Source organism: Dreissena polymorpha, chromosome 1 (assembly GCF_020536995.1).
Source record: "Dreissena polymorpha isolate Duluth1 chromosome 1, UMN_Dpol_1.0, whole genome shotgun sequence".
Taxonomy (NCBI): Eukaryota; Metazoa; Mollusca; class Bivalvia; order Myida; family Dreissenidae; genus Dreissena; species Dreissena polymorpha.
In genome coordinates, this window is record NC_068355.1 from 7,455,855 (window position 1) to 7,482,096 (window position 26,242).

Consider the following 26,242-nt stretch of genomic DNA (forward strand, 5'->3'; position numbering starts at 1 on the left):
ATCAATTTGTTTGATGAAATTCATTTCAGTCTAAAAGAATTGTGCAGTAAAATGAAAACTTTTCAACACTACAGTACTGTTATCATTAGTGTGCATGCACAAAGCAGTTCCTTGTTTACATTTTTTAAACGATTTTACTCCTACATGTTCTAATAATTTTCTGCATGCATGAAAGTGTCATTGTATATGGCACTAAGGCTATAGCTCCCAAAAGTACCTAAAGCATGATCACTAAATGACATGTTTTAATCTGAGAATTGGCTTACTTAAGCAAAAAATAGTTCTAACTTGTATTAACACTCTACATTTCGTGGCTTACAATGGCATCCAGTGAAGCGTGAAAACAGTCAATTAGTGACAGAGTTGTTTTTGACACGTAATAAATAACCATTTAGTGTCTTATCCTGAATAATGATGTCAGTTTACTGGTATATAAATCGTAAAATTTCACTTTTGGTGATTATGTCGCTGTACACGAAATACATTGCAAATATGGCTACGAGCAATACTGTCACAGGCAAACATAAAAAGTTCTCGATTACTGAGAAGATTGAGAAGACAAGACTAAGGCTGGTCAGTCCTGGACATACATAACAAAAGAATTTGATGTCTCCAAGGTGCCTTAAGGGTATTGCTGAACGATGAGTAAAAGCTATGATTATAAAAATGTTCAGCTACTAATAGTTTTGCCATTATTACGATACAAATATGTAACAGCGCTGTATATAAAATTTAAACATTTGAGAAACTTGATAAATTAACCGCAATATGATTAAGTTAGATATTTTTGCAGTTATATCGCACGCCAAATATATTGCGGTAATGATCTTTGGACCCCACAAGCCCTGATATATTGGAGTTACAGTGTATATACTTGTAAAATGTTTGTTTGCGTTTTTATACCCCATTCAATATACTACATCTGAGCCGCGCTCTGGGTTAATGTGGCTTAACACTTTGCATGCTGGGAAATTTGTCGTCTGCTAAAATGTTGTCTGCTGAATTTATAAAATTAGCATTTTTTTCGATTTTTTTCAAAGAATACTATCAGAATAGCAAACAGTTTGGATCCTGATGAGACGCCACGTTCTGTGGCGTCTCATCTGGATCCAAACTGTTTGCAAAGGCCTTCAAAATTCGGTTCCAGCACTGGAAGAGTTCATTCATGTGCATAAAGTGTAGTCCCATATTAGACTGTGAAGTCCACACAGAGAAATCAGGGACAAGACTTTTCACTATTAATAGAACTATTCACTGAAAGTCGGTCTCTTCAAAATGAAAATGCACACTTACAGAAAATGTCATCTCTGACAGCCTAGGATTACACTTTAGGCACAGGCATTAAATGCTGTTTGTCCTAGGGCAATGCTCATACTTTGAATCCTAGTTACAGCTGAAGACATGTTGTATGTGCAGGTATAGACCCACCGGACCTGCAAAAGGAGAGAGATGGGATAGCAGCCCTGCAGGCACTGGAGTTACTGGAGGAACACTCTGTAAGGGGTCACCCACCTAGATCGTATGGGCTATATTCATTTACCCACTATTGAGACTTAAGGCTATGAAAATGATGTAAACCTGTATACTCAGAATTAACTGTTCTGATCAAAGAATGCTGAACAATCTTGCCGTGTATTCTGATACTTGTTGATGCGTGATTGAGATTAGCATTATAATGATATGTTGGTAAGAGAGAGTTGATATCCAGCCTACCGGTATGGTTGAAAGCACAAGTATTTTCACATCCCCACAGATTGGGAGGCATTTGGCATTGCACTTGTCTGTCCATCTGAATGCCCATACAGTTATACATACATACCAAAGCTTGTGTTAACAAATTCTCTTAATAATGGGTGGATATCACTGATGATATTTGTTAGTGGATATTTCAAATTAAATCCCTTTTAAGTGATCCTATTGTTGTTAATAAATATTTCTCTTGAAATCCCCTCTATGTGATTATACTGATTGTGGATATTTCAAATGATATCCCCCCTAACTGATGATACGCATTTTGGATATTTCTCATGAAATCCCCTAACTGATGATACGCATTTTGGATATTTCAAATGAAATCCCCTTAACTGATGATGCAAATTGTGGATATTTCTGCTGAAATCCCCCCTAACTGATGATACAGATCGTGGATATTTCCAATGAAATCCCCTCTAACTGGTGATACAATTTTTGGATATTTCCAATGAAATCCCCCCTAACTGATGATACGCATTGTGGATATTTCGAATGAAATCCCCTTGACTGATGATACAGATTGTGGTTATTTCCAATGAGAGCCCCCCTAATTGATGATATGCATTGTGGATATTTCCAATGGAATCCCCCCTAACACATTACGGATATTCCCAATGAAACCCCCATAACTGATGATATGCATTGTGGATATTTCCAATGAATTCCACGCTAATTCACGATACACATTGTGTAAATTTTTCTTATGAAATCCCCCTAACTGATGATACGCATTGTGGATATTTCCAATGAAATCCCCTTAACTGATGATACAGATTGTGGTTATTTCCAATGAGATCCCCCCTGACTGATGATGCAAATTATTGATATTTCCAATGAAATCCCCCCCTAACTGATGATACACATTTGCAATGAAATTCACCCTAACTGATGATATTCATTGTGGATATTTCGAGTGAAATCCTCCCTGTTACTGATGATACAACGTTTGGATGTTTCAGTGGCTGATCATTCCACTACTGAACAGTGCTGTGGCCCAGTTTAAGAAGTACAAGTCCCTACGAATGAAGAGATTTCTCAGTAAGATACATGCACTGTAGATACCTATCTGACTGAACACTATTATGGTAGCTCATTATGTTCTGTTGGCTGCTTTAAATGATTTATTTATTAATAAGCCATGCTTTAAGAAAACAGGGCTTGATGCTGTGCATATAGTGTTTTATCCCATTTTCACCGCGACATTGACGGTATAACACGTTGTGGAATATACTTGCTTGTATTCAACACTGTGGAATATACCTGTCGCGTGCACGGACTACTTTTTAAATGACGTCATGCGATATGCGCTAAAATTAGGTCGATATTGTTTGGTTCATTGATCGAATTTTAAGGTCACCCATGTAAAGAAAATGTGCATATTTTGCAGAAAAAAATATATATGACATATTCACCAAAAGAAATGTTGAAATAAAATATAAAATTACACGATTTTTGTTTTGTTATTTTTTTATTTATATTTACTTTACCACTGAATGTTTTTTCATAAGAAACAAAGTCGACAAAACTTGAGCTTCAAAATTATACGACCTTCAACCTTTAAATCTAGTCATATGACATTATTTAGTGTAATGTGCATTGTTTATAACCAAAGCATATACTTTTGACATTTAACTTAAATATTAAGAATGTACAACAAGCCATACACATATCGCACAGTTCATGAATAATCTGCTATGTTTGCTTTCCTATTTAATTCACGTTAGGCATAGAGCTGTGTAAAGTATAAGATGGTAAAAATAGCACCACACTGGAATTGGGAACGTCCCATTTGTACACGGGTATTTTCTACTCATTCATCTGTTGTGTACTTGAATGTTTTCCATTCTTTGTGTAATTATATATTAGATTATTTTTTCGTACAATAAGGGCATTTACCATAGATAAATAAAACATTGTGCAAGTTAAAACATAATTATGTTTATATGCAGAAATCTGCAAATGCAACCGAGTTTACCAACGGCTATTATTAGATAAACTGCTCCGGTTCATTTGAACAGCAGTAATGTAGAGTACATGACGTAGCGTGTGACGAAGAAGAAAGTTTATCGCGTTCATAAACTCATTTGAATAAAGTGATAGAATAGCATAAGAGTCTTTATTTAACTATGCTAAAATAATTATTAAAGACCCTAGATGCAAAATCGTCAATAATTGAGTTAAATGGATTATTAGATGGATTTTAAAGGATAATTAAAGGTAAGATATTCTTACATGTTTTGATTTTTGATTGTACTTTTGTCGTTCCCTGATCTCGGGGAAATGATTTTAACATGGGCGCCATTGATGCATCGGATCACACACGGCATACCCATAACATTATATAAAAAACACGTTCTGCGCGTCCTGAAATTCGTCGTCCGAAGTCGGAAAACGTATTGCCCTGTATATTTTGTCAAATAAAGTGTCAGTCGCTGCAATTGTCTGTTAACTCGTCAAAATTGTCAAGGTCTTCGATAGCTAAAGAAACTTCAGCGTACAGTTTATTTAGTATTGACAGACCTGTACAAAGTCGCGCCAGCCAAAAATCATAAAAAGCGACATTTAAACTAATGGTAGCCAGAACTAGGTCGTCGATGGTGTACATGTATGTTGACATCGACAGCATTTTGTCAGGAGTAATGGCCGCCATATTGGATTTTGATCATTTTCTTTCGAAAATAAAATAAATTATAGTAAAGTAAAATCTTCTTTTCGCGGTCGTAATGTGTTAAAATTCGCATACTGCGTAAAATTGAATGTAGGCATATGGTGATATTTTTACTTGTTTTACAGTTTGTGTGTGAATTTTTTAAAGACTATTTCGCGTACCAGAACAAATACATGTATATCACTACGCATGGTTACATTTGTTAGATTTTAAGCGCTTTAATGACGGAATTAAAATTATTGTTAAGGTTATTAGATCTATTTATGTTAAACGTCACGTTGAAAAAATCAAATGGGATAAATAGAATACTAGGATTAGCGTTGAATACAGAGAAGTTTATGTTGCTCGGCTCGAACACCGAAAGCGCTCGCCAAGGCTCGCGCTTCCGGCGTTCTAAGCCTCGCAACATAAACTTCTCTGTATTCAACGCTAACCTAGTATTCTCTATGTCCCAGATGAGCCGGTGCAATCCACACATGCTAGTGATGGACGACACTTTCTGCTTTTATAGATTTTTTTAAAGGAAGTCTCTTCAATCAATAAATCCAGTCAATGCTTAAAGTGCAGTCACTGATTAGCCTGTGTGGAATGCACAGGCTCATCTGGGACGATACTGTATTCACATGCATTAAGCCGAGTTTTTCTATTATTGATGTGACTTTTATTTGACTTACCAATACTTTTCAATTTAAAAAGTAATACCATTATTTTTTATTCAAAGTAAAAGGCTAAAATTACTTACTTAAACATTGGTTTCTACAAAGTAAATATGTGAGTATGAGACTTGTAGCACTGTTGTGTTGTTTTCAGTGGTACAGATGGGTCAAGAATACTTCCATGCCAGGGACTATCAAAGGTCTATCATGTAAGTTGTCGGGATGCGGAAAACGACAACGGGCGAGGCATGGTATGGTATTGCGCAAGGGGGGGTTAGAGGGTTAGGGTAAGGGTTAGGGTTAGTGTTAGGGGTCGGGTTAGGGTTTGGGTTAGCCTAAACCCAACCCTAACCCAACCCCTAACCCTTACCCTAACCCTTTTTTGGGGTTATCACCCCTGACCATGCCTCGCCCGTTGTAGTTTTGGGCCTCCCTAAGTTGTCAGCCAGGTTTAAAATGCACAAAGCAATATACAACATTTTCATATATAAAGATAATTTTACACCCCAAAAAACATCCCCATGAACAAAAAAGCATCGATTTTCTTGTAAGTACCAGTACTAAATATTGTGCTTGGGCAAGAAAGATTTGAAAATATATTTGAGTCAAGTTCTGAGAAAACTGGGCTTAATGCTTGTGTGTAAAGTCGTCCCAGATTAGTGCAGTCCGCACAGGCTAATCAGGGACGACACTTTCCACTTTTATGGTATTTTTAGTTTCGCTGAAGTCCCTCCTTACCGAAAATCAAGTTTAGGTGGAAAGTGTCATCCCAGATTAGCCTGTGCAGACTGTAACATAACATTAACTTTCATTTCCTTTACCCGCAACTGCAAAAAACATAACATTCACATTCATCACATTTAAAAGCAATGAACATAACATTTACCAGCAAAGAACCAGAGATACTTACTTCATTATTTGAGTCGTGTTCTGAGAAAACTGGGCATAATGCATGTGCGTAAAGTGTCGTCCCAGATTAGCCTGTGCAGTCCGCACAGTCTAATCAGGGACGACACTTTCCGCCTATATTGGATTTTTGCTAAGAAGAGACTTCATTTAAATGAAAAATGTCATAAAAGCGGAAAGTGTTGTCCCTGATTAGCCTGTGCGGACTGCACAGGCTAATCTGGGACGATACTTTATGCACATGCATTAAGCCCTGTTTTTTCAGAACGCGACTCATTTGTGAATGTTGCTTGTAACCGTGCAGGTTGCTGAGCAAGGTGACGTGGGATTACCGCGTGGAGCGCTGGTGGCCTCTCCTCACTTCCATTCTGATGACATCTCTGAAATGTGCATACCTGACTGGCAAAGTGCAAGACTATGTAATCAACTGTGTGGAGCTCATTGGGCCATGTATCCTTTCTATATTATTTGAAAATCAATTTATATTAATTGTTATAATGAGTATTTAAAGAAATATTCTGTAGGTGCTAATTATATAGCTGTTTTATATGTTTTTCGTTTAACCCTTTTATGCCTAGCATCTAGAAAAAAGGCCTTGGCAAACAGCATAGACCCAGATGAGACGCCGCATGACGCGGCGTCTCATCAGGGTCTGCGCTGTTTGCTTAAAGAAATTTCTGTAAGAAACATTCTAAATATAGAAATAAATATACTAGACATCCCTTATGTTGGAAATAAATTGATCCAATTTAGAAGGATGGGAGCGTCCACTAAGAATAAATGGGTTAAGCGCTAAGCAGAGGATTAGCTGGAACGGTTTCTAATGATATTCATTTGTGCCATGTGTATGTATGTTAAATATTAAAGTAATGTTTCTTCTTCAACTTAGACTTTCTCTAAATTTATGCACTTTTCAACCAGGTTTTCCAAAGGAAAAAACTGGTTATTAGATTGGCGAATGTCGGCGGGCTGGCGGGCCGGCGGAACAAGCTTGTCCGGGCCATTACTTTGTCGTTCATTGTGAGATTGTAAAATCATTTGGCACATTTGTTCATCATCATTAGACCGTGTTTCGCGCGAAAGAATTGCTTCAATATCTCCAAGGTCAAGGTCACACTTTGAGTTCAAAGGTCAAAAATGGCCATAAATGAGCTTGCCATAACTATGTCATTCATTGTGAGATTTTAAAATCATTTGGCACATTTGTTCAACATCATTGGACGGTGTGTCGCACGAAATAATTACGTCAATATCTCCAAGGTCAAGGTCGCCATGACTAAAAATTAGGGATGTCAACGAATATTCGAATATCCGAATATTCGGTCCCAGACCGAATATTCGGATACAGTTTTCCGAATCGAATATTCGGAAGAAAAAATAAAAAATCGTGTAATTTCAAAGACTTTGTTTTCGTGAAATTTGCTTCAAACATTGTTAAAAAAGTTGTTCCTCGTGTCATAATGTTTATTCCTGCTACGCGCGATAATGCGTCGCTATGGTGATGACAGTATACCGGTCATAAATCCCGCTAATTGCCTAACAAAGACAGACACTTTGTGTCAAAATTATGATAGGTGCAAATCGCGTCGGCAATCAAAACACCGACCTGCACTTGATCCAATGACTCGAATTACATTTAAAATTATCAAAGATTAAATGAGTAAAGGAAAAAACAACTTGGTGTAAAAAACGAATAAGACCGTATGGCAATTAAACCACCGACCCGTCTTGATCTAATAACTCGAATTACATTTAAAATGATCAAGATTAAATGAGTGAAGGAAGTGCCGACTTGGTGTGAAAAACAAAGAGATCGTATGGTTATAATCACGTTGTCCAATCAAAAAAGCTTTTAGAAAATAATTTAATCAACCTCTAACGAGTATTTGCGTATCGTATGGTCCAAACTTTAATTTATTACTCAATATTCAATCAGGTATTATACTTCAAGAAATGTTTTTGGTAGTTCGCCCTCATTTAATTGAAAATATTATAATTGCTACACGCACAAAGTAAATCTCTGTCCAAGCAAAATGCCACCTACGCCTTCCGATGCTTGGAAGTATTTCACGACAACATCCGATAAGAAGTCGCCGATCCAAGTGACTTTTAAACGTGGCAACTTTAAAAGACTGACTGTTAGTCTGTTAAACAGGTTCAAAGTGTGTTGCGGCTATGTACATAATTCGTTTAAGTTCTGTTTTGTCATGTAATTATTTTGTCGTCATGTAATATTATGTTTCTCGTTCTCTTGTTAATGTACAATATTATTAGTTTAAAAACAGTTTTTGTCATTCAATTTTAACAATAAAAAGTAATCAACAAAATCAGCTTCGAATTATCGACGGCAATGCTGTGTCAATATTTAGTCATTTCCGGTGCACTTCCGGTAAAAACGAAAGTAGAATTCTTGGAGTAATGGTACGGTAAACAAAGTTGACTTTTTTGCAACAGATGTTGACCGAATATCCGAATATTCGTTCGGAAGGATGACCGAATATTCGAATACCAAAATCGGTATTCGTTGCCATCCCTACTAAAAATATATTTATTTTGAAACAAAGGTGGTTAATTATAAACAATCAGTTCAGTTTGAGTTGTCTCCCTTCAACAGACTTTTTTTTTCAAATTGAAAACCTGGTTTTGTGACAACTTTGTCCCTTGTTTTTAGCTCACCTGAGCTGTGCTCATGGTGAGCTTTTGTGATCGCCTTTTGTCCGTCTCGCAGCATGCAGCGTCAACATTTGCCTTGTGAACACTCCAGAGGCCACATTTATTGTCCGGTTTTCATGAAACTTAGTCAGAACAATTGTCCCATTGATACCTCGACTGAGTTCGAAACTGGGTCATGCTGGGTCAAAAACTAGGTCACTAGGTAAAAAAAAAGAAAAACCTTGTGAACAGTGTAGAAGTCACATTTGATGCCCAATCTTCATGTAACTTTGTCAAAATGTTTGTCTAAATGATATGTTGAATGAGTTAAAAAATGGTTTTGGTCCTTCGAAAAACATGGCCGCCAGGGGGCGGGGCAGTATTCCTTATATGGCTATAGGGAAACCATGTGAACACTCTAGAAGTCACAATTTTTGCCCAATCATCATGAAACTTGGTGAAAACATTGGTTTTATTGATATCTCGGATGAGTTCGAAAATGGTCCAGATCGGTGAAAAAACATGGCCGCCAGGGGGCTGGGCACTTTTCTCCATATGTACATAGTGAAAACTTGTGAACACTCTAGAAGTCACATTTTTGGTCCAATCTCCATGAAATTTGGTCAGAACATGTTTTATCTGGATATGCCGGTTGAGTTCGAAAATGGTCCAGATCGGTGGAAAAACATGGCCGCCAGGGGGCGGGGCAGTTTTCTCTATATGTATATAGTGAAAGCATTTGAACAGTCTAGTTGTTATAAGCCATAATGTTAAAGAAAGATAACCTGTACATACTTTCTTATAGTTAACTAATAGTTAACTCCCTTATATAAACCTGGGACTTCTTTCATAAAATGTGGTGTACATAAAGACAGTAGTTTGCATGCAATTTAATAAACCTATGTCATAAAATAACTGTACATGTACTAATGCACTGTAGAGCCTTATGTTTGATCTTTACTGATAAGCCAAGTTAACCTACTTTGTTTTGGTGTATTTATCAGACTACTGTGCTATGAAACTGTTTCCATGGCAACCTTGTTATTTGGCATTTTCTAAAATAGAAAGACTCTTTTGATTGAAATAACTTTTGTAAATTCTTCTTATATTTTACATTTTAGTCACTGGAATTTTCCACTCTCCATAAATTGTGTTCTTTAGATTAAGTTAGACTTATTTTATAAACAAAATTTTTGAAGCAACTTCTAGACTAACAGTAACTAATATTTATTTCAGCTTTTTTGACAGATTGTGAACTTCTTTTTACATTCATTAAGGTATTTGCTGTATTTGTTCATTTTTAACGATGCATAGATTCTTTAGACTAAAGTTAGTTATTTTCATTAAAGCTGCTTTAGTTTTCACTTATAGATTAATTCTTTGAGTGCATTCAGGCGTATCTGACTGGACGCCTTTAGTTAATTGAATTACAACCAGTAAGTGTGTTAGAAATAAGCGTTCTTTAATAAGACTCGATAAATATTTCCGTATTACATCAGTGCTCACACAGTTTCATAACTCGTAACCCTCCCGTGACCGGTTCACTTGCGTAAGTGAACCAGACCGCACTACCACAGTTGTTTATAGTAAAACATTGTGAATACTTTTAGTCACATTTTTAGTTCAATCTGAATGACACTTGCTGATCTTCACACATGGTGGCAATCTTTATGAGCATAATATTTTTTGCTCATGGTGAACTTTTGTGATCACCTTTTGTCAATTGTCTGTCTTTCGTTGTGCTTCATGAATATTTGCCTTGTTTACACTGTAGAGGCCACATTTATTGTTGGATCTTCATGAAACTTTTTCAGAAGATTTGTCCCAATAATATCTTGGACGAGTTCAAAAATGGTTCCAGTCTGTTGAAAACATTTCCGCCATGGGGCCATTTGTTGTTCATTCTTCATGAAACTTGGTTAGAACATTTGTTCTATTGACATCTTGGGCTGCAAAGAACAGGTCATTTCTTTTTATCTCAGGTGAGCGACTTTGGGCCTTTCAGGCCCTCTTGTTTTTTTGTATGACCCCCTTTAAAGAAGAGGGGGTTGGTTGTTTTGCTGGATGTCGGTCAGTTGGTTTGTCTGTCTGTCGGTAGAATAGTCAGTTTCTGGTCAATAACTTGTGAACACATAAACCAATTGGCTTGATAATCTCCATGCGCATTGGTTTTTGCCAGTAGATGACCCCTATTGAAATGGGGTCACTAGTTCAAAGGTCAAGGTCACTGTGAAACTTATATGATAAGATTAACTCTTATAGTCAGTTTTGTTGCAAAAATCCCTGTGTCTAGGCCCTGTCTTGTTGGACATCTGTCTCCAAACTAGGTGCTCTTGTTACTTTTTAATTTGTCCTGAGCATTTCTTCAAAATTAAGAGGCGTCTACTTGAAACTTCATAGGTAGATAGATCATATGGTGGGAGAGTTAATTGCAAATTCTTTTTGATTAATAGCCTTATTATAGTGTTTTTGCTTACATTTTTTGGAGCATATCATAAACGCAAATATTGGTATACACTTAGTACTTTCGTAGTTAGGTCTCTATAAGTAGATATGCAGTGCACAAGAACAAACACTTGCTTCTATTATTTTAGAATTATTTCCCATTGTATATTTCTGTGTTGAAATTTTGACTTCAGCAGATCTTAAAAAATGTGGGTATATCATGACTTCAATATCATTATGAGGTATCAAAATGAAACTTCATTGGCAAGAAGCTTGCATTTCTGTGAAACCAATTTTTAAACTGAACTGCTAATGCCCTGTGACAAAATGGAATGTTGGGGTTATTTCAGGCATGACGGTGACTGCTCTAGATTTTGTATTTAGAAGAGTTAATGTGTTTGTATGTTCAGCTTTTTATAACTGTATATGCAAATGTCTTAGAAAGAATAACATGTTGTAGTAAGCTTTGTCTACTCTGCTACTTGTGTCTATTCCTTGACATGTTGAAGATACGACATGTTCTGCAGAGGAGAAAACTAGGATCCAGATGAACCTGCTACGAGTCATGTCGGTGAGGCAACATTGGGCCGTGTTCTGAGATAACTGGGCTTAATGCATGTGCATAAAGTGTCGTCCTAGATTAGCCTGTGCAGTCCGCACAGGCTAATCAGGGACGACACTTTCCGCTTTTATGGTATTTTTAGTTTTAATGTCATAAATACTGACCTGTTATCGTATGCTTATACTTTCCAAGGGGAAATAACTCATCCGGAATTTTAACTGGGAATCCGCCACCTCAATACCGTAATACAGGCCAGGTTAAACATAGTGCAATGCAACCTAGCCAAAAAATCGGTAACCAACCCTCAATATTCTTTCCGAATCAACCAGGTGTATACGTGTCTTTTACGGCTCTGAATTAAAATATTGTTTTTTGCTTGGTTGATTGGGGTTTTGAATAGATAAATTGTGTTATTTATCTTTTTATTTCTCATTCGGATTAATTTGTGTGGATTTAATGGATTTTGTTTCATTTGTAAAAGGTAAGCCATGCTTGTTTTTATCGAACAATGGTTTATTTCTACCATGCTGGGTGTTTCAGGCGCGAACGACCACGTGCAAAACGTGCTCTTCTAATACATTGCTAGAACGTGCAAAGCATGTTCTTCTAATGTGTTACAAGATCGTGCAAAGCGTGTTCTTCTATTGACAGATTTTTTATCATTTGCCATTGTGTGCAATAATGATTTTAACGTTCCGTATGACAATCTAATTGATCGTCAGTTTATTTTTCATCTGTTTTGAATTAAACTTTTGTTTAATTTATGATCTACGGCAGTATTATTATAATTGTCATTATGGTCAAATAATGATTTTATGTGCCGTATGATAATCTGGTCTGTGACCAGTTTATGGTTGAATATGCTTTGCTCTTGTTTTTCATATATTCGACTACATGATGGTCGCAGAAACAAGAGTGGATAAATACCCGGTGACTTCGCAGATCATGGATGATAGTTGCAGTATCAGTCACCGGGTATCGGGCACGATCGCGACTGTACTATGCTAAGTCTCTTAGATAGTCGGTCAACATCAGACCATATGGCGACACCCGTCAGCCGGTCTTTGCCGGATGGCATTGGTCAAGGACATCGACCAATGCCGGACCATTTGGCATCCACCATACGGTCATTATCCGGTGACAACACTGGTCATGATATGACCGGTACGTCACCGGGGACGTTGATCACGGACCATTGATCGACGTCTGACCGGCCGGTCCGGTCACCGGTCATGTCACCGGTCCGGTCCGGTCATTGATCATCGGTCATTGATCACCGGTCCGGTCATGTCACTGGTCCGGTCACCGGTCCGGTCATTGATCACCGGTCATGTCACCGGTCATGTCACCGGTCCGGTCCGGTCACTGGTCCGGTCCAGTCTCCGGTCATGTCACCGGTCAGGTCCGGTCATTGATCACTGGTCCGGTCACCGGTCATGTCGCCGGTCCGGTCATGTCACCGGTCCGGTCACCGGTCTGGTCATTGATCACCGGTCAGTTCTCGCGTTGCGATCGTAAGCGATCACGTCAATGCTCACAGAGACAATATTGTAGAAGACAATATTTCCTTCGTAGCCGAACAATATTTCGGCATCGCAGTTATATGGATTTCGCCACTTCTCACGTAGGCGTTAATGAACCTACTGGTCATATCGACGTTCTCCATTTTATTCCTTTAGGAATATCATGTCTCCATTCCATGTGTGATGGTTTTTCTTATGGGATCCACACATGTTGCAGTCACCGAGCCGTAGTTGTATACGAACACTAGTTCGTTTAACTTTCAGGCTTTGGGATAAGCTGTTCTTTTCTCCACTATGACTGCAAGGACACTTATGCCTATTAATACTGATAATCTACCGTTGTTTTCCGGTTAACATTATCAGATTACTTCATGGATGGTCATTCTTCTGCACCAGATATTTCCATTCTGACGCAGTTATATTATACCGGTCCCGATCACCGGACATCGGTCACCATTCATCGATCACTGATCACCGGTCAGAATAAGTGATGTCTCATCGCCATCGGATTGTTTTTTTGGCACGATCTTCTTTTCCGAGCAGTGCTTGACATTGATATCAGACCATATGGATTCCACCATTTTTCTGTCTTTTACTGGTAACGTCACCGGTCATATTATGACTGGTCCGTTCACCTGGCTACAGTTACCGGTCATTGACCGGTCCGGTTCTGTCACCAGTTACCAATTACTGGTATTCCACTGTGTTTTCATCGGTCAATTTTTAGTATCACGGGTATCATCTACATTACCTAGTTGTATACCCCTGGCTATGATTGTATTGAATACTATATTTTATGGATTCAACAATCTACATGACTTTTTGTGTTTTTCAATACTGATGTTCTACTGGCGACGGTTACCAAATCATGCTATATCTGTTATTTGTACTTCTATCTCAACCGGCTACATGCAGACTACTGGTCTTGCAGATAGATCAGCTGAAGTGGGCTCGGAGACTAGCATTGAGGTCGAACATTACTATTTGACCTCTATAAATTTATGTTCGAGACCCGAAGGATGAATTTTTTTACCGCCTTTACCTGTCGGCTACAGACTTTGCAGTCAGTGTCACGGAACAGTTGGGACACATTAATGACGCTAGCAGGATTAACAAGACGACATTTTGTATCGACTTCTGCTTTTCAATTGCTCCTACGACAGTGCATATTTTCAAGCTACTGGAATCAACAAGAGTTCTGATACATAGGATTGCCTATCAGATTGACCGCATAGCGGCTACAGTCTTGTAGATGGCTTAGGACCTATTGAATTCAGATCTTAGATCCTAGGATCTGGAGGGACATCATCTTAAAGTTATTCTTCTATTACACTTCTGGCCATAACAGGCCGTCTTCCTATAACTGGTCGTATTCCTTTCGGAATTTGTCCCGGTTAGAAGTCTTGAAGTAAATGGATTAATCAAGTCAGAATTTAAGACTTCCATGCATTCTACCGGCAAGCGTGGACCCGCTTAAGGTTACTCCTAGGGTTTTCACCTTTTTCTGCCATCACACCTCCGATTCCGGAGGTACCACTGTCAATCATATTTCCGTACTTTGCTAATCGATGACTTCGCGACCTGTATTATCCAGGATTTTAAAGGCGCCTGTTATTGGTTCAAGAAAAGGCTATATTCTGTAGATAGGTCATAAACTTATAAGTGTTAAACACTGTCCTATTCTACCAATTTTCAAGTGTGTTTGGAGTGGGAAAGTTCGGCTTGCCGTGGATTCTTTGCCCACCCATCCTTGATAATGGTTCCGGTCACCGGTCGGTATTTACCAGTCCGGTCACCGGTCCTTCTGCTGAGACGTCTTTTCTTACGTCCGTTTCAGCTTTATTTTTAAGATAATTGTATTAATCTCGGGATTATTCAATGACACAGATTTCCATCTTTTTGTCATTATTTACCACTATTCAGTGGTGTCTAGACTAGAAGATTATCTTGGCAAGAATATAATTTATTCTACCACAACCTTCCTTACATCTTATACAGATGTGAGCAGAGAAGGTTATGGACGATCACATAGAACAACGTATCTTGATTTTTTCAATTATGTGGTATCCTAATGAATATCACCTGCACATCTACATCTTGAAAAGTGAAAATTCTTTTTAGCTGTTTTTCATTTACAACACATTTTCACGATTCCTTTGTGATGGTTTCAACTATCACACATCGGTCGTGGTTTACTTACAGACACGTAGGTGATCATATTATCACTCCTTGTAACTGGAAATCAGGAACTTATTCGTTCTTTGCAAGAACAACAAATTTTCTCTATCGTCTTACTCATACCAGGTCGTCTCAACGCCCTGTTGGACGTTTTGTCCTGCAGTTCTTTCTTTCAAATTATTTTTCCGTTGGGTTCAAATAATGTAATTGCGCATGCGCGGCAGTGAAGTTGCATGGTGTACATAGTATATCAAAGAATGTTGTTTATCATCAAACGCTAGTAATTAGCGTTATGCTATGGTATATCGCAGTATATACCGGTATGCTGAACAACGTCAATAATGCAGTTAACAGAAATCGATCCAGCAGGGTGTGGGATTGTTATACATTCGTCCATTGACATAAACTGGAATATCTTGCCTTCTTGGTGAATTTTTGCAATAACTGAGTTTTTGCCATAATTTCATGCAATATACTTAATGAACCATGGGATTATGGTTCTACGCGATTTAAGTCTCCTGTACAATTATTTTCAGGAAACTTCTTCACAGGTCAAATATCATATCTCAGAGAGACATATTTTTACTGATCCAAACATGTGCCACTACATGTCTGGCCATTAATAACTTTTAGTTATCTCTACAGAAGAACGTTTTTCTGTTAGGGTTTCAATCCTTGTTACTTGTGCAAGGATAATTCCATCAGAACTGTATAAAGGTTCTATGGAAATTCATTTTTTTACTGGGTATTCGAGAGCATAGTTATTACCTTAATCACTCTGCTAGATACATAGAGGTTTTTCTCATCTTTTTCTTGATGATAAGAAATTTGTTCTTTTCTTCATCAAAAGGACAGAGATTATGCTTTCGTATACCTTGTTTTGTGTAAGTCTTCGCAACTCTGTGCTGTCTTACCTATTTTGGAACTGATCCAAACTCTGGAACGTCAACACTATGTTTTTCGTTCCTTTACCTTCTTAAGCGGTTTTGACTTGTGTTACATGTTGGGATGCTTAATGAGCTCCCTATGAACCTTTTTCATCAGGCTTATTAACAGTTCCAATATAATTTTAAGACGGTTTTCCTTCTTATTATGGCTTTTACCATACGGAGAAGTGAAATTCATGCTTTTTCTGTTGAATACGACCAATTCCAGTTGGATCTATTGTCGTTTTCACTTTGTTGTGTCAGCCAGGATTCCTTGCTTAATATCAAGTCCTCTATATGGCTTCTACCTTCAAGTTTCCAAGTTTTTCTTAAACTGGTAGTCATGAAGATGAGGATAAACTTCTTTGGGCAATCCGGGCTTTGAAGTTCTATCTCAGCGGTGTTAGTCGGAAGTCCATTCGAGGTTCTCAAAAGAAACTCTTCATTTCCCCAAAAAAAGGGGGGCGGGGGAGATGTGTCTGCAGCTTCTATTTCTCAGGGTTAGTCCTCGACTAAGGAAAGTTACTCTTAACCTATCTAAGGATTCATTCCTTTTTAGGATCTGACCGCATGAATTAAGAGCTCTGTCTGTTTTGTGGGCATATATTAATCACACCCCACTTTTTGACGTGCTCTTAGCTGTTTACTGGAGGAATCCGACCATCTTTGTCATCTTTTTATCTTCGTTTTCTGAAGTGCCAGCAAAACAATTTGTATATGTTTGGGCTTGTTGTGGTTTTCACTAACGGTAGTGTCTTCTTTACGACATAGACATATAACTCTGTCCGAGAAGTCATAATTAATACCGTTTTAACGAAGATTACTTGATATCATTAGCTGATAACCCTGTTTATGGGTTCTACTGTGTTGGGAAAATATATACGAACCTTCCCACCGCAGCTGCAAAATCAGCATACGATAACAGGTCAGTATTTATGACATTAAAACAAATTTTTTAAATAAAATTCATTTTAATTATTAAATACTTACCTGTTATCGGTAAGTCCCACCTCCCACCCCGCTATTCGATTAATATTTTTGTATATATATTGAAAGAATATTGAGGGTTGGTTACCGATTTTTGGCTAGGTTGCATTGCACTATGTTTAACCTGGCCTGTATTACGGTATTGAGGTGGCGGATTCCCAGTTAAAATTCCGGATGAGTTATTACCCCTTGGAAAGTATAAGCATACGATAACAGGTAAGTATTTAATAATTAAAATGAATTTTATTTAAAAAATTTGTTTTAATGAAGTCCCTCCTTACCGAAAATCATGTTCAGGCGGAAAGTGTCGTCCCTGATTAGCCTGTGCGGACTGCACAGGCTAATCAGGGACGACACTTTCCGCTTTTATGGTATTTTTAGTTTCAATGAAGTCCCTCCTTACTGAAAATCTAGTTTAGGCGGAAAGTGTTGTCCCTGATTAGCCTGTGCGAACTGCACAGGCTAATCTGGGACGACACTTTACGCACATGCATTATGCTCAGTTTTCTCACAACGCGACTCAATTCATTGAGCTGCTATTTTCTGGATTTTGTCTGTCTCCATAAACTACCCAGTCAGGGTTAAAACTGCATTCATATACATTTGAATATTACTTTTCCAGTTAAATACAGTAGGTGTTATATCTATGGCTCAATCTATGAACTTGTAAGCATATAGACAAGTTTTAATCTCTACCCATGATATGTGAAATTAATATCATGCATCTTTACAACAGGGAAGTCTACCAAGCTACAATGAATCTGTTGTTCAAAGATTAAATAATTGGTTAATTATCATTTTTGTGTAGATATTTATTTGATAATTTCTTGGTAAATGTTTCACTGTCTAAAATAAGCACAAAGTATTTACTATTTCTGCAGCATTTAAACTTCACAGTCAAGTGTGTGCCAACTTAAAATGTTCAACAACTTGGTCAGTAAGTGTTTTTGTATAACTCTTTCTCACTCAGAAGCAAAGTGAAAATAGCTTAATGCAACCAGCATAAAACCAGAACAGCCTGCGAGTAGCAGTTTGCTGCTTATCAGTATCTTAGGGTAGGAAATTAAACCTTTAAAAAAAAATAATCTGTTTGATTTAATTTTATTTTCTAAGGGCTTACAATTCAGTTGAAATGAGTGTCTGAGTAGATAAGGGTTAACCCATTTATGGCTAGCGTCTTGAAAAAAGACCTTGGCGTCTCATCAGGGTCTGCGCTGTTTGCTTAAAGTAATTTCTGTAAGAAATATTCTAAACATAGAAATAAATATACTAGACATCCCTAATTTTGGAAATAAATTGATCCAATTTAGCAGGATGGGAGAGTCCACTAGGCATAAATGGGTTAAACAGTATATGAAAGGTGATCTTCTTCATTGTATGTGAATATCTTCCACCTCAGAATGATGCTCCAGAAGCAGAGCCCGGTTTGGATGCTGTCTGTGTGGAGAAAGCCCGCCACCTGTGGACCCCTGGCTCTGAGCCGTGTGTCTTCAATGTCGAGATGCAGAACATTGTGCCTTGTGGTGAGCCTTTTAATCCATGTATGCCTAGTTAACTCTACCATCCTTCTAAATTGGATCAATTTATTTCCAAAATTAGGGATGTCAAGTATATTTATTTCTATGTCTTATAATGTCTTATTATGTCTATTTAACAAGTTTTTATCTTGGTTGTTTCTAAATAGTCCATACATTGCATATTTGTTTCTGGCCAGAATGGGACTTAATTAATGACAGTGGTTTGAACAAAACTTCTATTTGACTATGCAGTTTTACTAAATTCTGTTTTTGCTAAGAATATTAATTATTTTCTTTAAAGAATTGAATAATCACATCCCAATTTCGGAATTTGAAGATTCAGGCGGTTTTCAAATATTTTAATATCGGTTTTTGTCTCTAATCATGCTCAAAATTTATTGAATAAAGTATTGATATAATCTTGCATATCCTATCTGTGTTTTTAACTCTTTCAGTGCTGGAACCGAATTTTGAAGGCCTTTGCAAACAGTTTGGATCCAGATGAGACGCCACAAAACGTGGCGTTTCATCGCTACCAAACTGTTTGCTATTCTGATAGTATTCTTGGAAAAAAAAAAAATCGAAGAAAATGCTAATTAAAAAAATTCAGCAGACAACATTTTAGCAGACGACAAATTCCCCAGCATGCAAAGGGTTAAGTACATGTTTTTAACCAGGTTTTCCGAAGGAAAAAACTGGTTATTAGATTGGCGAATGCTGGCGGGCGGGCGGAACAAGCTTGTCCGGGCCATAACTTTGTCGTTCATTGTGAGATTTTAAAATCATTTGGCACATTTGTTAACCATCATTAGACGGTGTGTCGCGCGAAAAAATTACGTCAATATCTCCAAGGTCAAGGTCACACTTTGAGTTCAAAGGTAAAAAATAGCCATAAATGAGCTTGTCTGGGCTATAACTATGTCATTCATTATGAGATTTTAAAATCATTTGGCACATTTGTTCACTATCATGGGACGGTGTGTCGCACGAAAGAATCACGTCAATATCTCCAATGTCAAGGTCGCCACGACTAAAAATAGATTTATTTTAAAACAAACTTACAAAGGGGGTTAATTTTGTTTGTTCATTTCAAAAGTTCAGTTTGAGTTGTCTCCCTTTATCAGATTTTTTTTCACAATGAAAACCTGGTTTTGTGACAATTTTGTCCCTTGTTTCCCAGTGGAGTGCAAGGCCCGGTTCACAAGTGCAGCAGTGGCTGCAGATGAGGAGGTAACTGTGGAGGTGTACATCAGAGTTCGCTGCCCCTTCCCTGTACGTTTCTCCAAGGTCAGCCTGTCATTGAACAATCCCGTAAGTACTCAAAATTTGTTTTATTTCAGTCAATATAAAGACAAAACCATGATGCTTTTTATTGATGAATTTGGAAGAAAACATTGTTGTGTTTATGATTTTTTTTTTTAATGTACATTGTTTAAAATAAAAGTTCTTATGTATGTGCCGTCCATAAACTATATGTATGTCTGTCAATTGTTTAATCATTGTGTATCATAAAGAATAAAATGTGCAATTTGATCATACATTGTATGTTTTTTTAACATATCATTTGTAAGGCAGTTATTATTTTTTTAAGAAAGAGCACAAGGTAAAAGGATAGAAAAGTCTTATTAATGTACCTGAATATAAACTTATATACAGAATATTACGCTAGTCAATTGTTCCATGTGTTTGTATCAGTTATGTGGCTTGTGTGATGACGTATCTCACGAAAAATAGCGCAACCCATGAGACTGATACAAACACTTGTAACAATTGACTTGTGTAATATTCCTTTTATTATATACAACTTGAATCATTTAAGTTAAAAAAATGAGTTTAAGCATTAATAATTAATCAAGAATGCTCTTATAATTTTCTGCATTCAAAGTGACGTCATTAAATGTAGTCCGGCTAGTATGGTACATGTAATATCGAATTGGAAAACTAGCGAGTTGCATAATACGGGAATTATTTCTATGCAGTTGTATTTTACCGATTGATACAACTTGTATTTTGGGGAACATAAAGCAGATATATAATAAAAGTATTTCCCTCTGTGGTTCAGATGTACAACCAGTATCTGGAGGTGATAGACGGACATGGGGCTGCCTCGGAGGGCGAGGGTCATGAAGGGAACCTGTATCTGGTACCCGGCATGCCTCGACGATACACGTTCTCCTTCCTTCCTGTGCAGGAGGATGTTGGCAATCAGCTCGAGGTGGGTGGGGACATTTTGCAGTGTGCCTTGGATATAAAACATAGGAGAGTCACCAGTTGTACCTGATTCCTTCAAGTTTACTTCAATTAAAAATATATGAATATTATAAAATTGTTTTGTAGCAAGTTAAAATAAAACTTTTCAAATGGAAAAAATTTGTTCCAGACATACATAGTGTCTCTAGCTCAAAACTCAAGGTCAAATATACAAGGTAAAATTTGTGTATTTTTCATAAAAAACATTCTTGATAATGGACACAACTTGTTGCTGATAGTCATTTGCTAATCATTAGCAGTGAACTTTTTGATACCTTTAAACTGTTTACTTGATTTTTTGTTAAAATTATGTTAGACTTGTTGTTTTCAAATATAAAACTATGAAGATTTATTATTTACTTTTTTATATGAGCTGCATCTTACAAATTAGGGCCTTAGGACACAATAGAATAGTGTATCTCCAGAAGTGCATCTGAATATAAGGAGCCTTAATCTTTGCTTATGACGGAAGCAAACCTTTTGTGACATTATAACGACAGCGTAGCTCCTTACCAGACTGTGCAAATGTGCAGTGTCGTCTGAGTCTATGCTTGCTGCATTTGTCCTTATACCCATTGTGGCATTTTGCAGCTCAAATATTGCACTCTGTTATTCAGATCACAGGTGTTTGCGTTGTGCTGGGATCAGAGACTGCCCGGTGTGGGGTGATGACGTGGGTGGGGGCGGGGGGAGACGCTGTGGTGCCTGTACAGACCTGCCTCAGTCTGCTGCCCAAGAGGCAGCCTAGCAACCACATAGACTGGAACCAGATACAGCTGGATGCTGTCACCAAGTGAGTATAGTACCACATAGACTGGAACGAGATACAGCTGGATTATGTCACCAAGTGAGTATAGTACCACATAGACTGAAACCAGATACAGATGCAGGGTTCGCACAGGGCTTGAAAAGTGCTTGAAAACCAGACCTAGGCTAAAAAAGCCCTTGAACAAAGGTTGGCCTTGAAAAAGTGCTTGAAATGTGCTTATTTCATGTAAAAAAGCCTTGAAAATGTTTATTTCTGCTCAAAATTACTTTTATCAATGCTTTAATCATAAACTTAAATCGTTCTTAAGGGAAATATTACGAAAATTTATCATACATTCCTTTGCGCAAGAAGTTGAGTACGAAATATAAGTTTCGTACACTATTGAGTACGAAACTTTATGTGTACACGTCACAGATTATGTGTACTATGTCAGAGGTTCTCCATTGTGATCAAATTTCGCGAGTGAAAACGCAGTGATTGGGAAGTGTCGTTTCAAACCAGAAAGCGCTGTGAAAAGCCATGAGAAAGAGGAAACCCACAAAGAAAACATGAGACTCATAAAGTTAAGGATGGATAACATGTATTTGAATGTAATAACTAGAAATAACATGTATTAGTTATTGTGGAATAAGTTTAATGTGTTTGAGCAAATAAATGATATTTACTGTGTTGATCTGGCTTGAAAATGCATTTTTTAAAGGAAACTAACATACGGTTCTCTGCCTTGAACATGAAAATTTGGCATTGAAAAGTCCATGAAAAGTGCTTGAATTTAGGTTTGAGATTTCTGTTTGAACCATGAGATGGATGCTGCCACTAAGTGAGTATAGAACAACATAGACTGAAACCAGATACAGCTGGATTATGTCACCAAGTGAGTATAGTACCACATAGACTGAAACCAGATACAACTGGATTATGTCACCAAGTGAGTATAGTACCATATAGACTGAAACCAGATACAGCTGGATTATGTCACCAAGTGAGTATAGTACCACATAGACTGAAACCAGATACACCTGGATTCTGTCACCAAGTGAGTATGACTGAAACCAGATACAACTGGATTATGTCACCAAGTGAGTATAGTACCACAAAGACTGAAACCAGATACAGCTGGATTATGTCACCAAGTGAGTATAGTACCACATAGACTGAAACCAGATACAACTGGATTTTGTCACCAAGTGAGTATAGTACCACATAGACTGAAACCAGATACAGATGGATGCTGCCACTAAGTGAGTATAGTGCCACATAGACTGAAACCAGATACAGATGGATGCTGTCACTAAGTGAGTATAGTACTACATAGACTGAAACCAGATACACCTGGATTCTGTCACCAAGTGAGTATAGTACCACATAGACTGAAACCAGATACAACTGGATTATGTCACCAAGTGAGTATACAGTCAAACCTGAATTCAGCGGTCAGTCAAGGGAAATGACCAAAGTGACTGTTGTCCACAGGTGACCGTTGAATTCGGATCACAATTTTAAGAGGGTTTGTCAGTTGGTAGTATTGCTACGTCGTTACCCCACCCAGTCGTTTGCATACGGTGTTAAACAAATGCTCATTGCCGTTAACTAAGCATAATAACAGAATTTACGTATATTGAAAAATACATAATAATATCTTATAGATTGATTTAATTTCATATTGTTATTAAACTAATAATTGTTTACTCATGCATCTTGATCATTCAATAAATAAAACTTGTCACGTGCCGTTGACATTAAGTCCGTACAAGTCTAAAAAGCAGATTCGCTTTCATAAACCGATAGTACGGTGATATTGTACCGTTCTAATAAGAAAAAGACGCAAAAAGTTTGTTAAAATTTATTCGTACGCAAACATCACACAAAAAGCATTTTAATTCAACAACCTCATACAAAGTACAACGCTTCAAACTCACATTTGCATCGATTCATACTCCTACATCATTTCTCGCTTATGCTTAAGCACACTCTGCACTTGCGTACGTCCAACACAGAGCTCACTTGCTATTACACGCAAACTTTTTCCAGATTCAAACAGTTTCAAACACTTGACTCGCTCCTCTAATGAGAGGAACTTACGTTCACCACTCATTGTTATTCCGTGATTTATTATTCCGATTGCTTTTTAAAGTGTTGTGAACGCTAGAAAGCTCTTTTAAAGAATGATCCGAAAATGTTATTTTAAAATCGATACTCAATATTGTAAGTACAATGTACTAATTAGCGGTCATTTAATTAGCGATTATTACTTTAAACGTGTCAAAAACTCTAACATATTTTCTGTTGAAGAAAGCCCCACAATTATCCCGGGAAAACAAACCTTCTCAACACCTTATTAATTGTGTACTCGCAGCAGGCCGCTTTTATAATATCAAAGGCAATTACCGCTATCAAACGCTTTAACCGCAAAATAGACGGACAAATGATGTGCAGTGTTTTTAATTTTTGCGACTCGAGACGATTGACGCGAGACCGTTGATTTCAGTTCAAATATGAATTTCGGAGTTGAATATAGTGGCCGTTGGCCGTTTTGGACAGGTGGCCGTTAAATTCAGGTGTAATATAGAGTGTTTTTCGTCGGGGGGGATTCCAAACTGAACGTTGTCTGCAGGTGACCGGTAAATTCAGGTGGCCGTTAGGTCAGTTTCGACTGTAGAACCACATAGACTGAAACCAGATACAGCTGGATTCTGTCACCAAGTGAGCATAGTACCACATAGACTGAAACCAGATACAACTGGATTATGTCACCAAGTGAGTATAGTACCACATAGACTGAAACCAGATACAGCTGGATTCTGTCACCAAGTGAGTTTAGTACCACATAGACTGAAACCAGATACAAATGGATTTTGTCATCAAGTGAATATAGTACCACATAGACTGAAACCAGATACAACTGGATTTTGTCACCAAGTGAATATAGTACCACATAGACTGAAACCAGACACAACTGGATTTTGTCACCAAGTGAATATAGTACCACATCTGTTGTTTGGGGCAGGAAGAGTTTAGAAATTTGATCACTTTTTACTTATTTTGGCAATGGTTCAGCTTTAAAAATCATCCAATAAGTTTTAGATTGTCAAATTACACACACTAAGTATTGCAAGCTATACCTGGAGCTTTCGTCCGTGTACTACGGACTTCATCAGCAGAATGATTTCTACTGTTGGGAAACCTCTAATTGGTGGGGTGAGCGATTTTAATGTACTGTCCCAGGTGAGCGATGTTAACGTACTGTCCCAGGTGAGCGATGTTAACGTACTGTCCCAGGTGAGCGATGTTAATGTACTGTCCCAGGTGAGCGATGTTAATTTATGGTCTCAGGTGAGCGATGTTAATGTATTGTCCCAGGTGAGCAATGTTAACGTACTGTCCCAGGTGAGCAATGTTAACGTACTGTCCCAGGTGAGCGATGTTAACGTATTGTCCCAGGTGAGCGATGTTAACGTATTGTCCCAGGTGAGCGATGTTAATGTACTTTCCCAGGTGAGCGATGTTAAAGTATTGTCCCAGGTGAGCAATGTTAACGTACTGTCCCAGGTGAGCGATGTTTATGTACTGTCCCAGTTGAGCAATGTTAACGTACTGTCCCAGGTGAGCGATGTTAACGTACTGTCCCAGGTGAGCGATGTTAATGTACTGTCCCAGGTGAGCGATGTTAACGTATTGTCCCAGGTGAGCGATGTTAACGTATTGTCCCAGGTGAGCGATGTTAATGTACTGTCCCAGGTGAGCGAAGTTAACGTATTGTCCCAGGTGAGCGATGTTAACGTATTGTCCCAGGTGAGCGATGTTAACGTATTGTCCCAGGTGAGCGATGTTAACATTCTGTCCCAGGTGTGTGTAATTTGACAGTCTCCAACTTGTTGGATTATCATGGAAACCACACAGTCAAATTTTCATCGAAGATTTAAAAATCATATCTCTGAAAGTAGTGAAATTTTATCACCCTAATGTCAGTTTATGAAAAATTGATTTTAAATCTGATTGTTACAAGTAAGTTACAACTTATGAAATCCTTATTTTGCCTAAACAGGATAGTGTCAAGGCCTGCTCAACTGGACATAGGACTGAAACACCAGGCCCCCAGCCTGCTGAACGAGTTCTATCTGATGCAGGTCACTGTGACCAACAGGGAAGACGTAATCATTAGCAATGTCAGGTAAGGAATTTGACTTGTCAGAAAGTGGGGTTATGTCAGGTGTATCACAGTGACCAACTGGGAAGACGTTCCCATTAGCAACTTCAGGTAAGGAATAGGCTTGTCAGATAGTGGGGTTGTGTCAGGTGTATCATTTGACACTCCAGATATGTGTATTAGGGTCATGTCAGGTATATTATGTCAGATAGTGGGGTTGTGTCAGGTGTATCATTTGACACTTCAGATATGTGTATTAGGGTCATGTCAGGTATATTACTGTGAAACCATTTATTTTCGTCAG

At 37.8% G+C, this 26,242-nt stretch overlaps 1 protein-coding gene across 3 annotated transcripts in view; it reads left to right on the plus strand.

Annotated features, from left to right (window-relative positions):
- LOC127869957 (trafficking protein particle complex subunit 11-like) overlaps positions 1 to 26,242 on the plus strand; it is a 69,890-nt gene that overhangs the window by 30,735 nt on the left and 12,913 nt on the right. For all 3 annotated transcript variants that reach the window (XM_052412631.1, XM_052412617.1, XM_052412625.1), the window contains exons 11-20: positions 1,417 to 1,496; positions 2,712 to 2,790; positions 5,231 to 5,285; positions 6,287 to 6,432; positions 11,589 to 11,650; positions 18,655 to 18,778; positions 19,953 to 20,083; positions 20,835 to 20,987; positions 21,640 to 21,815; positions 25,837 to 25,962. In XM_052412631.1, the coding sequence (XP_052268591.1) occupies positions 1,417 to 1,496; positions 2,712 to 2,790; positions 5,231 to 5,285; positions 6,287 to 6,432; positions 11,589 to 11,650; positions 18,655 to 18,778; positions 19,953 to 20,083; positions 20,835 to 20,987; positions 21,640 to 21,815; positions 25,837 to 25,962 (1,132 nt within the window). The remainder of the gene's footprint in view (positions 1 to 1,416; positions 1,497 to 2,711; positions 2,791 to 5,230; positions 5,286 to 6,286; positions 6,433 to 11,588; positions 11,651 to 18,654; positions 18,779 to 19,952; positions 20,084 to 20,834; positions 20,988 to 21,639; positions 21,816 to 25,836; positions 25,963 to 26,242) is intronic.